Source organism: Vulpes vulpes, chromosome 7 (genome assembly GCF_048418805.1).
Source record: "Vulpes vulpes isolate BD-2025 chromosome 7, VulVul3, whole genome shotgun sequence".
NCBI lineage: Eukaryota > Metazoa > Chordata > Mammalia > Carnivora > Canidae > Vulpes > Vulpes vulpes.
This window is the reverse complement of record NC_132786.1, coordinates 50,388,081-50,401,761: the sequence shown is the minus strand read 5'-3', so window position 1 is coordinate 50,401,761 and position 13,681 is coordinate 50,388,081. Positions and strand designations below refer to the sequence as shown.

Below are 13,681 nucleotides of genomic sequence, written 5' to 3'. Positions count from 1 at the left end.
CTCCAGCCCCCGCCTCCAGCCCTGGCCTCCTGCTCCAGCCTCCAGCTCCAGCCGCCAGCCCCGGCCTCCAGCTCTAGCCCTTAGCCCCAGCCTCCAGCTCCAGCCTCCAGCCTCGGCCTCCAGCCCTGGCCTCCAGCTCCAGCCTCGGCCTCCAGCTCCAGGCTCCTGCAGGGCTGCTATGACCAGCCTGCTATCTGCCCAGCTTCACAGTCATGCAGGACATGGGGTCAGAGCCTGGCTCCGTCACCTTGTGCTGGATACAGGAACTCATTTTACCCTCTTCAGCCTTGTCCAGGGCACTACAGACAGCAGTAAACCAAGGACAGTGAGGGCCCCACGTCCCAGGGATGATGTGATAATTAAGTGAGATTTAATAGGGACCTGGCACTTACTATCAAGTAAATGCTTCCGATCATCCAAGCCTCAGTCAGGTCAATAAAACTGTTCTCTCAAATACTGTGACCTGTCCTCAGGCAGGTATTGGGGCTCAACCCCACACTCTGACATCCAACAGGGAGGAAGGACGACATTACCCCTCTCGCCAATGTTACAGTCCCATGTTATTCTAATTCTCCACCTTCTCGTGGCACCTGCCACTCTCGCTGCTTCCTCAGGGGCGTCTTCCTCTGTCTCCCCACCCCTCCACCTCATCGTGCTCCACGTGTCACTTGGCCACTTCCTTTCCTTCAATTAGCCCAAAGGAACCACGTACAGAGCATCCGAAAGAATGTTAAAAAAAAAAAAAAAAAAAGAAGGAATGATGAAAAGAACTGCTAATCTGTATGGCTTTCTTTCATTGTCGAGTTATTTCTTACTCATTCTGCTTCTAGATTTCTTATAAAAGTAATGAGGCAGTCGAGACTTGCACGTATTTAAAAACCTAAATTATTCTGATCTCAACTGAAGGCCTCGGAGTGTTTCACATGATCTACTGTTTAATTAGCGGCAAGTGATACTTCTATCACTTTACACTTGAGAAAACATGACTCAGAGACTAAATTAATTTTCCAAGATCACTCTACTTTTAGCTTGAGGAGATGCAAGAACTGAACTCAGTCTCTGGTCACGCCACATGATCCTATTCCAGGAGCTTTCTGCCTTAATAAACCCTGCACTGATCCCAGTGGAGATTCAGAAGGAACTATTTTTGACACCGTTGTAGTCTCCACCCCAATCCCACCTCGTGTCCTGCGCTACCTCTCTATCGGAACGGTACACTCTCTACCATCGGAGACTGAGTCGGACTCTTTCGGACACTGTCTGACTCCTCCTGTCCCACTCCTCCCATCCCCTGTTGCTTCTGAAGTCTTCAGTGCCAACCATCTCGTTGGTCCTATCACTCTGGAAGAACAGTATAGTAAACTGAGCAGTGGTAGGTAGCCAGCATCTCTCCGAAAGATCTCTCTCTATTCAGGGTGCAAGATGAGGATCTTCACTGTACTCGGTCAAACCTAACTATATACCTTTTTCTTTTTTTAAGCAAGGAACTCAAATGAAAAGAAGGGGTGCACAGTTCTGTATGGAACGTGTGCGCAGAGGTCTCTGTCTAGCATCCCCTGGTCCCATACAGTGCCCACCCCTGCCCTGTCCCCTGCCTTGCTCTACTGTAGCCTGGCCTCATTAATCCTAGGCCAGCCTCCTTCTCTCTGGCCCCTTTCTTACTTAGATGTAGGTTCACTTATGAGTCAACTAGTTTTGGTTTCTAACCTGCTCCCAGAGGAAACCAAACCGAGACTACGCCTTAGTGCATTAACTTTGCCATGTATGTACGGTGCATTAACTCTGCTTCCGTGGTGCATTCACTCTGCCAAGTATGTATGCCCAAGAACCTTTTTTCACAGCATAGGATCTAAAGTTTGGTCTGCAGTTTAAGGGGTTTAGGGGCAAAGGCACAAACTGGTACAAGAGGTCCAGGGCAGGAGCCACTCTCTATAGACCTCTAACGTAACACATCTTTGTTTGGTCTCTAAAGCTACGCTTGCGGCATGGGCGTGAGGATGGGCCCAAGTCAGAGGACAGCAAGGACTACTCAGCCCCCTCTGCTCCAAGTCCATTCCATCTCATCCCTGAGCCACAGCCCCTTATCTAGATGTCACTTTCCTTAAGGCCAAATGCAATGGCCGCGTGAGCTTTTCTGTCTGCAACCCAGCCCCTACCGCCAGCAGTGCCCTAACTCATCTGTGCAAAGCCAGTCTCCTTGAAGCCAAATGTAAGGACATCTCTAGGTCTCTCTACTAAGTAAAATTTCAGGCTGACAGCTGGGCTTTGTAAAGTAGCCCAGGGGTGGGGTGCCTGGGTGGCTCCGTCGGTTGAGCATTCGACTCTTCAGATCTCAACTCAAGGTCTTGATCTCAGTGTCTTGACTTCAAGCCCAGCATGGAGCCTACTTAGAAAAACAAAAATAAAAAAATAAAAGTAGCCCAGAGGGATTGCACACTCCACACCATGAGGCGGCTAGTAAAAAAGGTTGATGCCTCCTGCCAGGTCCTACGACACCATCCTCCCTTCCTTCCCTGGAACTAGACTGCCTCCATTCTCCTCCTACTCTCATTGTGACCTCCCTTTGACTTCTCTCCTTGGCTCCCTTTCCTCTTCGCCTTGTCCTTGGGTCTCTGTGTGTGTCTGATACAGCTTCTCCTTGGAGCAGGCACCTGCTGTCAAGGCCTCCAGTATCATTCCTGAGCATGTGACCACACACCTGCGCCCCCCACACTTACCGGAGCTCTGGGCCCATCAGCTCTCACTCTCTACCTGACATTTGTTTCAGAGAGCTCTCTGTCCTCTCAAACTCAACATGTTCCAAGTTAAACTCCCCCCACTTCTCCACAAAGCATGCTCCACTCCCAACGTTTGCTCCTGGGAGGTGTGAAGACCCAGGGCTTCGTCTTTGATCTACTCCTGTCTTCATCCTCCGTATCCTCTCCAACATCGCCTCTCTTTCCACGTGCCACCATCTTCATCTTCACTTGCCCTCCACTTGCTCTTCTTTTCTTCCCCTCCATTCCTTCTTACTGCCAGGAGAAAGACCTCCCCCCCTTACATAGCAACTCCATCACGCTCCGATCCTACCCAAGGAGTTCAACACCAAGCCTTATTTTGCAACCTCATCCATAGAGGTTACTCTGTCACCCAGTCTTCAGACTGAGCCCTGAGCGTAACCTCAAGAGCCACCGGGAGCGGAAGGAGGCACCAGTGCCAAGCAGGCAGGGCAAGCCCTCTCTCCTGCTCCATCCGGGCCAGCTCTGATTTTATCTGTTTTTGAAGTGGGTTGCCACTCTGTGTTTTTATCTGGTTAAGGCTTAAAAACGGAAGGCCTCTTCCAACCGATGAAGGGATCCCTCCAGTATCAGCCCCGATGGGTGGCCTTTGGACGGTGACAGGGAGCCTGTTGTTTTTAATCTAGCTCAAGTCACCATCAGAGCCAACAGCTCGATTAGAAAGTTCTGCTAGAAACCAGTACCTGCTTCTCTGCAACTTCTCCCCAGCGGTCTGCATTCAGAACTGACACAGACCAGGTCTGCTCTCTCTCTACCAGGTGACTTTAGAGACCCTCCTCGAATAGATTTCCCATCTCAGCACTTTGATCTGGAAGCACTTTATAGTTTCAAAGCATTCATGTTTCATCTGCAAACAATCCTGGGAGGCGGGCAGTATTAATTTCTAATCCTCCCCACCCACGGCCTTTTGTTTCACACTGTTAACTCACATAGACTCCTGCTCTAATGAAGCGGGTTTCCTGACTCATCCAGCGAAGACCAAACAGCAACCTCCAACTTCCTGGCCTTCATCTGATGCTCCCGGTGCTGGGGATTGACTACCATCTTGCTTCACCCACACCCCAAAGCCAGGCTCGGGTCCCACAGCTCTTGAAATGCCAAGAGGCACCAGGTAGAGTGAACAAGGGTGGGTTTGGGAGCTGGATTGACCTGGATTCAAATCCCAGCTTCGTAAAGCACTGCTACCTTGGGGAAATTACTCACCCCCCTCCCACCCCGGCCATGCCTCCAGCTCCTCATATGCAAACAGAAGATGACCTGGCCACCCCAGGGAGAGCTAGATGACATAATAATTAGAGCTCAGAACTTGGTAGAGGCTCAAAAATGTCAGCTACCACCCCCCTCTGTTTATCCCCTTCTCTCCTGACTGATCTTGGCCCTGGGACATTTTTGGAAACACATACGTGCACCGATGATGCACGACATAGGATGGTTCACTGTTGCCTATCTTAGTCTTATTTCCTTAGATGGCCAGTTACCTCCACACAGGCAAGGCCTACTTTAAGTAATAAATGGCTGAGTTCAGAGCGTATTTACTCCTAAAAAGAACATCAAAGAACACTGAGGCAGAGTTCCTGCACCTACCACGTGGCCAGTAGGGTCTCAGTTTCCCAGTCTTGGGAAAGCTATTTGCTGAGGGGAACAACTGCCTGAGTGACCCAGGGAAAATCCTGACACTTAGCCCACATGTGCTAAACATCCTTTGCTAGTTAAAACTTCAACTCAAACTCAATGAAGACTGGGAGGAGCTTTTCTCAATAGCAAATCTTCACCCCTAGTTACCACACGCAAGACAAATGCGGTCAGTGGAAGAAACCTGTCTCATCAATCCTGTTGCACTTCTGCATAGGACATATTAACTCAGAGCTTAGACGTAGTGACAACAAAAAGTAATGTATTAATAGCTCGTTAAGGATAAAGTCCTTCAACTATACAATTCCACACAACTTGTAGAGCTCACTTGGGAATGTTCTATAGCAACATTCAGTGAACACCATGGTGTTAGCTGTCAGGAGCCACAAAACCTGGGAAGGCTACTGGCCTTATTTATGTGTTGCTGCTATACTGGGACAGATGCAAGCAGATTTCAATTCAAAAGTTAGGCTGTGAGGGGCACCTGGGGTGGCTCAGTGGTTGAGCATCTGCCTTTGGCTCAGGTCATGATCCAGTCCCGCATTGGGCTCCCCGCAGGGAGCCTGCTTCTCCCTCTGCCTATGTCTCTGCCTCTCTCTGTCTCTCATGAATAAATAAATACGATCTTAAAAAAAAAAAAAAAGTTGGGCTGTGCTTATTTCTGATGGAATTGCCTGTCTTCTGCTGAAGGAACAATGTCCCTGTGAGGGATAGGTCTTAGGTATTCACCAAACTGTCATCACTGGAAGACCTTACAATATACACTTGGCTGGGACGGAACTTGACCAATGCAGCTCTTTGGAAGAGGAAAACTCTCACTTGTTTCCCTGGGCCAGTATGGCCCAACCTCACCCAGGGCTGTCCATTCCACAACTTGCTGCACTGATTGGCCATATGGAAGACACTACCATGTCCTCTGCTTATGAGAACACCCGTGTCATCAATTCTAAAATGCACATCTCCTCGAATGTCCACAGCCCTAAAATAGAATGTGCCTTGTAATCAATTATGGGCCATGGTTTCATTGCAAGCAGTTTTTCTTGCTTAGACCTCCCTAAAATAATGGTGTGTCTTATACTTACTGGCATCTGATATTCAATGGACTATGGAAGATGTGTCTGAGCAAGGTTTGCTGAAAGTGAACATCGGTCACTCCATTCTTCCCTGTCTCTTAACTGACATTATGACATTAAATCTGCATTGCAATGTAAAACCTCTACTACTGCCTCACACATTTTATTTATTTATGCATCTATTTGGGGATCAAATATGTATTATCTTTTCTGTACCAGACATTGAGCTAGATGCTATGAAAGTTGTAGTAAATATGACATAGTCATACTTAAGATGGTAGCAAATTCTTCCAAGTCACGTATTTGTGGGGAAGTTAGTTTAGTTTTCTGACTAAACAACACTAATGAAAATGAAGGCCCCAGAAAAAAAAAATCCAAACTCTGGGAAACTTGATACAACTAATAACTAGTTTTTTATTTCAGTTGCAAGGAAAAATAAAATTTTTAAAAAGTGATGTTAAGGGAGACTTACAGATTTAAAAAAATGTATAAATGAAAAGACTTATAGATTTTTAAAAAATGTTAAGAGACATACCCCCAAGTCACAGTGTGTGAACCTTAGATGGATTTTCATTCAAGTAAAAGGACCGTATAAAAATGACATCACTTATGACACTTGGGAACCTGAACACTAACTGGATATCTGACAAAATTGAGGATTTACTAATTCTTCAGATGCTATAGTGATACTGTGTTATTTTTAAAGAATGTCCATATTTTAAGGTGTACACTGAAATAGTTATGGGGAAAAAATGATACGATGTGGAATTTGCTTGAAAATAGTGTGCTGAACCATAAAAAATGGTTTTTGTGAATCAAAAATGGCCAAATATCTGTCATCCCTATGGGGTGGAGGGACGTGGATGGAGTTACTCCTGAAACAGAATAGCCAGGAGCTGGTTAATGTGGAAATTGGGGTGATGGTGACAGAGCAAATTCTACTCAGTTGTCTCATCCTGTGTGCATAAAATTTTCCATGATAAAAAGTTAAGAGACAGTTAGGCCTCAGTACTCTGCTGTATTTAAAATAAGTCACAAACTGTAGATATTTTGAGTGAAACTGGACATATCACTGCTGAAATACTCTGCTGAAAATATTTGTTTTCCACTTGGAAGGGAAGGGGAATATGAAACTTTAACGCTTGATCTCAGCATCCCTTCAAACTATCTCTACCCCCACAAGTCTCACTTTATATCAGAAGTCAGTATTTCTGTATTTCTTCTGACTATCTGAACTAACTGGCTTGCTTTTAAACACTGTGCTGTCTGGACGGTTTGGTTCTTCCCTCCGATAGTGATTCTGGATTGGGAATCGGAATACTTGGCGTCACCTTTAAGTGCAGTTCTACACGACCATGCGACTTTGGCCATGAGTCCCACAGCCCTTGGGCCCACGTCCCTCAGCTCCCTTGAACCTCAGTTTCTTCATTTTGCAAACAGAGTGCACTGAACCCTAAGGCAGTCTTCTCTCTGATGGCCTGTAGGCCTGGGAGTGTAGTATCTCCTCGTTGCTCAGCAACTAAAGCTCATCCTCAATTTGGCATGGATATTTGGCTATGCTCTGGCTATTTAACAAAGGCCTTCCAATCCAGGCACAAAGATGCTCACACGTCAGGGGATTCCAGACTACACAGCCCCCTGAAACGCTCACATGCACATGCACGCACACGTGCACACACACCCCTACAGAAAACCTTTGGGAGTCGTGAGAGTCAGTTCTGGGATGGAGCAGAGAAAATCGGCTGGGAACTACACTAATAGGGTGTTCAAAGGTACCCCCCAACCTAATGGCATGTCATGGAATAGATAACGTAACAGGTAGGTGATATGTCTTAATACAAGTATATAATACATAATAGGCCTTAAGATCTACTGAATAGCCTGGAAACGTACTCGATACGATCAGATAGCTGGCTATTGGAGCTCGCCTGGAGCTCCAGGCCCCGCTGGCAACAGTCGTGGGGACCAGATGGAGGCTTGAGGCCAGCTCAGTGTGAACTGGGGACTTCATTCATAAATTGTTCAGTGAGATCGGATTAAGCAGGGGATAGGTGTACTGAGTCTGCGCGAGGGGACAGGCCAAAGAGGAGACATGAAAAGCACAGAAAACACAACAGCCGAAGAAGAAAGATCAAATACGTCACAGGGATCATGTTACTTGTTTTTATGAGACAGAACAGGAATTACTAACACAGTCACAACTTTGGCTTTTTCATCTGAACCACCAAAGATTACCTTGATGTGCTTAACTCTGTCTTCTTTCTCTGTCTTTGGTTTCTTTCCTGTGGCAACAACAAAAAAATAGTTGGGGGTCACTTCCTGAGGAATGTACAGAGAAACGTTCCCCCCCACCTCCTCAGTTCTTTCTGGAACTCTCAATGAACTCCGTATATGCTTTAATCTACACATGGTCAAAATTCCACAGGGTTCTCTGACCGTCTCTGGTGACCTCATGGTCACTTGCCCCAGCCAGGCAGAGGTGGGACGATCATCCACAGTGTGAACAAGTGTTCTAACCTCAGACTTACCACAGATGTGGAAATACAGAAATCGTGGAGGTATGGCGATATATATTACATGGCCATTATTCTAGTCAGTAAATATCTACCTTTCTTAGAAGGTCGCTCAGATAAGGGCAACATCCGGTACACTCTGAATGCATTGTTTCCCTTCTTTATACTTTTATCCTTGACTTCCTCAATGTCAGGCAAGGAGTTCATGGCACATCGAAAATTCGCCTTCCATGTTTTTGGATCAGGTTTATCTACTCCCGGTTGATGCTTTCCTAACAAAATAGCCAAAAGAATGAAGGTTAAGAAAAACAGGGGAAATAATATAGGGTAGAAGTTTCTGGAAACATAGTCTTGCTGACCAGGTACTGCAGAGACCCCATCATTTTTTTTTAGAGACCCCATTTTTAATTCCAGGCTACTACAGATTTGCCTGGGACCAAGACTGAATTCCTGGGATGTGAGAACTTTTGTCTTAAAACCTGACAGCTCTGGGCAAACTGGGACAAACTGGTCACCCTGGCATGAGAAAAAATTAATAATGATAGAAGATAGGAGTTGAGGTAAGTTAACAGAGAAAGCTTGGCAGGTCAGGGAGGCCAACAAGCCCAGGTAACTAGAGTGCCTCTTTTTCATCTGACTCTCAAATATTAGTAAAAAGGCTATTCCTATAAACAGCTCCCTACTTACATTTTCTTATAAACAAATATATTCTTGACTACCTTTTGGAGAGATAAATTCCAACCAAATTTACCACTCCAGAACAAATAGGTTCTATATTCCCCTGGCGTACACCTGAAGAGCATAATCAGAATCCCACATTTACAGGAAATTTAAGGACTAAGTTGCTATAGGATGGGCAAAGTATCACTTCTGAGTGATAGAGTCTGTGGCCCATGTGTCCTGGATGGGATGTGCCTGGGGACACGCCACAGGTTTTTCAGAGCTGTCTTCATGAGGCCATAAGCCATATACATGCAACAGGCAAAAAAAAACCAACAATAGTTATTAACACTGTATTGTAGAATTGAAATTTGCTGAAAGTAGAACATCAACGTTTTCACCAAAAATAAAAAATAAAAGGTCAAATGTGAGAGGTAATGGATGTGTTAATTAATGGGGAGAATCTTTACATAGTGCATAAATCAAATCATCATGTGGTATGTTCTAAATATCTTACAATTTTATTTGTCCATTATATCTCAATTTTTTAAAAAAAGAAAGCACTGGGGCACCAGGGTGGCTCAGTCGGTTAAGCGTCTGCCTTCAGCTCAAGTCATGATCTCGGGATCTTGCCCTGAAAGTCAGGCTTCCTGCTCAGTGGGAAGTCTGCTTCTCCCTCTGCCCCTCCCACCCCACTCCTGCACTCTCTCTCTCTCTAAAATAGATAAAGTATTTTTAAAAAGGTATGAAAGCAACAACAACAATAGCATCTACCTCTATACACAATGCGGTTTTAATACCTGTATGGATCGCCCAGTTTCTAAAGAGTGGTGCATCTTTTTCCACATCCCACCCATGTCTAGCTGCATGCATCCAAGGGATCTGGAAAATCTTCTTTTCCTAAAAAAAAAAATAAAATAAAAAGGAAGAATTAAAAAAAAGAGACTGCGGCAATAGGGTTTTAGCCACCTTTACAGAAGGTCTTTCCATCCTAGCCAGTAAGATTCTCTACTAAGGGACACTGGGTGTGCAGAGTGTCTATGGCAAAATTCACTAGGAACCAAACCTGCCTCCTCACTGGGCCCCAGATCTTGACAGCCCTACTGGGGAGAGATTCAGAGTCGTATGGAGTCTGGCAGAACAGGAATGCATGCCAAGGTCCAAGGACTTGATTTGGGGATATGCCAATGTGTTCCATTATGTGTGCCATTTCTCCTTAAGGACCACAGATGACTGGCCACCGACCGAAACTTCTAACGCTTATTGTCATCATTGATTTCCATCATTTGCTATAGAGGAACTCCAGTTGCCTTAGGTAAATTAAAATTTAGGCAACTTTCCAAAATTATACCCATTTGTGCTGCTAAAGGGAAATTGGGGTTATCTGAGGTCATGGCCCCAGAGATCAAATACCTCAAACTACTGTGCAGCCAACAGAAATAGAAGATTCGGTGTAATGTGTCTACTCAGGGGTTAGAACCTGCATGAAACAGCAAGAAGTACAAAGATGTATGGAATGTGTGGCCATGATTACTACTTTTCTCGTAGAGAAAAGGTTTTTGGTACAAATGTTTCGGTAGACCCTTTCCATCTCTCTCACAGCCTTGAGAGGTAGGTAACTCAGTTTATACCAACCCTGGCAAACATGGGATTAGACACTAGCGTTTTGGAAACAACTTCTTCAAGCAACAACTTGCGCAACTTCTTTAACCAGCAATCCTGACAGGACCAGCAGTCACTAAGTTCCCACGGCACTTCACATTTGACTGCCCACCTGTTCACATGGTCTGAGTTTCCTTTTTTTGCAAGCACCTACTGAGCTACATATACGTAATAATTCCTGCTTTACAGTTGAGGAAACTGAGGAAGAGAATTAAATTATACAGCTAAGGAAATTATCATAACAAGTGTCCAAATTCAAAACCAGGTCACGTACCCCACACTCAATCACCTAGTCACATCACACGCTGTCTCCCAGGAGTCAGACGGAGATTTCCCATCCTATAACACATCTGTTGTCTTGGATTCTGTGGAAACCAGGCCCAGAAAAACTGTGTGTTTTTAAGCCCTAGAGGTAGTTCTGGTAGTTTCTAGGTATGGGGAATCCTTGCACAATACACCGGGAAAGGAAAAAAATGTCAGTAGGGATTTTCCACCACTTTGGTCTCACACAATGAAAGACAGGAAGGGTCCCAGTTGACCCCCAAAAGGACTCAATGCCTCTATAAAAGCCTGAGCTAAAAATACTTCAGAATATTTGAGAGTTCCCCAAAAACTGTCAAAAGGGAAAATTCTGTTGTATTTAAAACTCAGTTAATAAAAAGAACTGAAAGTGAGAGACTTCTCATAAACCCCTCCCCATCCATGGAGATAGCATGGTTTCAGGTCAGCCATTTCCAAAGAGCAGTGATCAGCCAAGGGCTGGGTGAAATTTTATTTTATTTTATTTTATTTTATTTTTTTAATGTAGATGAAACATCAGAGAGCAGAGTCTTTTAATGCAGTTTTTGATGTTCACATGAAAATGAAAAAAAAAAAAAAAACCAAATAAATGTATTTTGGTGAAGGAAGTTCTCCTGAAAGTGCAACCAGAATCTAAATGTTTATGCCTAAAGATGCAGATCCTTTATAGAATTGCTGCTGCACATTTCTGTAGGTCAAAAGAGTTGTGGAGGTGATGCAATCTGAAATCTATCTTAAACACAAAGTTGATTCTGATAAATAGATTTTTTTAAGCATCTGCATGCATGGAGTTGCATGTGTGTGCACACAGATGCACACAACTACCAAATCTAGTCTCACTGAAACTATGCCCAAATCACGAACCCACAAACATAATGACTAAACCTAGCAATTATCCACCATGGATCCATGGATCTTCTTTCCTGGGCAAAAGGTCTGAATGGACCTTTCTTGAAAGAAGATAAATAAATGGCCAGCAGCACATGAACACACCCCAAATCACTAATCATCAGGCCAATGCATCTCAAAACAATAATGAGATACCATCTCCTACCCCCCCAGGATGACAGAATAAAGTAATATAAGTAAATAAATAATAAGTTGGTGGTCAGGATGTGGAGAAAGAGGAATCTTCCTACACTGCTGGCGGGAATATCAAATGGTGTAGACGCTGTGGAAATCATTTGGCTATTCCTCAAAAAGTTAAACACAGAGTGTCCACAAGACCCAGTAATTTCATTCAAAGACTTATAAACAGATGTCGAAACAAACATTTATATGTGAATGTTCATAACAGCACTACTCACAATAGCCCAAATGTCCATCAACCGATGAATGGATAAAGGAAATGTTGTACATGCACAAAATGGAATATTATTCGGCCACAAAAAGGAATGTGGCATTGACAAGTGCGACAACACAAATGAGCCTTGAACATTATGCTAAGTGAAAGAAGCTTTCTACAAAAGGCCACATATTGAATGGTCCCATTTATGTGAAATGAGCAGAAAAGGCAAATCCACAGAGATAGAGAGCAGATTAGTGGATGCCTTGCACAACGAAAAGATTTAAAATACTTTGCAATGCAAAGTGACTGCTTAATGGGCAAGTGTTTCTTTCTGGGGTGATGAAAATTCTGGAATTATAGTGGTGAGGCTTGCATATAACATTATGAGTAGACAATGCTGCTGAATTATACATTTAAAAAATGGTTAAAGTGGTAAATTTTTTAAAAACCTCATGTCACTTTTAACTAGTTTTTCATACTGCAAAAAATACTAACAAACATATCACATTTATCTTTTTTTTAAAAAAACACTATGCTAAAGATAAAGAAAATGAGGCTCATTTTAAAACTGGAAGAGATTCTCACCAATAAACATTCCAGTCATAGATCACTGTGTCCTATGGGATGGTGACGGCATTGCTCTGGGTCTGTGTAGCCTCTGTGACATCAGTATGTGCCATTAGAAGCCCTGAGCGTCCCCTCCACACAGGCTGTGCACACTGTGTATGGAAGTACAACATGTTCCAGACTCTACTCATGTTTATAGAGAGAGAAGACTCTGCCCACATGAGGGAAGGAGAGAATCACTGCTTGAGTTGAGAAGTTAAGATTATCTTGAGTAATGCAGAACAGACGTATGTTGACCCCAAAGGGAAACCGGTTCTCTTCACTCCCTCTGCCTCTTCCCTCCCCTAATACTTGTAAGATGTTCCAACGTACTCTATTTTTGTTTGGACTCCTTACCTTGTGCTGAGCCTGCCTGACATTTCCACAAGCACAAGCCTGTTTTCAATGTGAACAGAAGGATAAGGTATGAAGCTACCTGGTGACACCGTACACTTGGGGAGAGGCCTCAGCTCCAGGGTCTAGGCAGCTCTCCCACATGAAATGAGCATGTCAATAACTGAGTGGCGGGGCAGTCCGGGTGGCTCAGCGGTTTAGCGCCACCTTCGGCCCAGGGCCTGATCTAGTGACCCGGGATCGAATCCCACCTCGGGCTCCCTGCATGGAGCCTGCCTCTCCCTCTGCCTGTGTCTCTGCCTCTCTCTCTCTCTCTCTGTGTATCTCTCATGAATAAATAAATAAATAAATCTTTAAAAAAAAAATAACTGAGTGGGAATCAACCAGAGCTGTAAGAGAAACCATGAACCTGGTCATGGCTGCCTCCTTCCTTCTTCAAGAAATGGCCCAGAGAAATCACAAGCAAGCATCTGGACCAGTCCAGAACTGACCTGGTCTCTTGGACAAGTCAATGCCAAGAAGGAAAATAAATAAATAAATAAATAAATAAATAAATAAATAAATAGGGGCCACTGTTCATAATCAAGGCAATCAGGAGACACTTCAAGTCAGAATAGCGTTCTCTGGATTCTGACTGAAGAAATCAATTGTAAAAACATATTTTTGGGGAATACACAAGGCATTCCGAATATGGATGATGCAGGGATGAGATTGAAAAATTATGATTAATGATGAGTGGTTTATTCAATTGGTGATCCTATTGTGAATACACAGAAAATGCTCTTAAGTCTTACTGACATGTAGTATCAGGGAGTT

At 44.2% G+C, this 13,681-nt stretch overlaps 1 protein-coding gene across 9 annotated transcripts in view; it reads right to left on the bottom strand.

The window, feature by feature from the left end:
- The window catches only part of IRF2 (interferon regulatory factor 2), a 79,337-nt gene that overhangs the window by 22,982 nt on the left and 42,674 nt on the right, over positions 1-13,681 (bottom strand). For all 9 annotated transcript variants that reach the window (XM_026018311.2, XM_026018312.2, XM_072763811.1 and 6 more), the window contains 3 exons: positions 9,456-9,555; positions 8,091-8,267; positions 7,718-7,764 (listed from right to left, as the gene is read on the bottom strand). In XM_026018311.2, the coding sequence (XP_025874096.1) occupies positions 7,718-7,764; positions 8,091-8,267; positions 9,456-9,555 (324 nt within the window). The remainder of the gene's footprint in view (positions 1-7,717; positions 7,765-8,090; positions 8,268-9,455; positions 9,556-13,681) is intronic.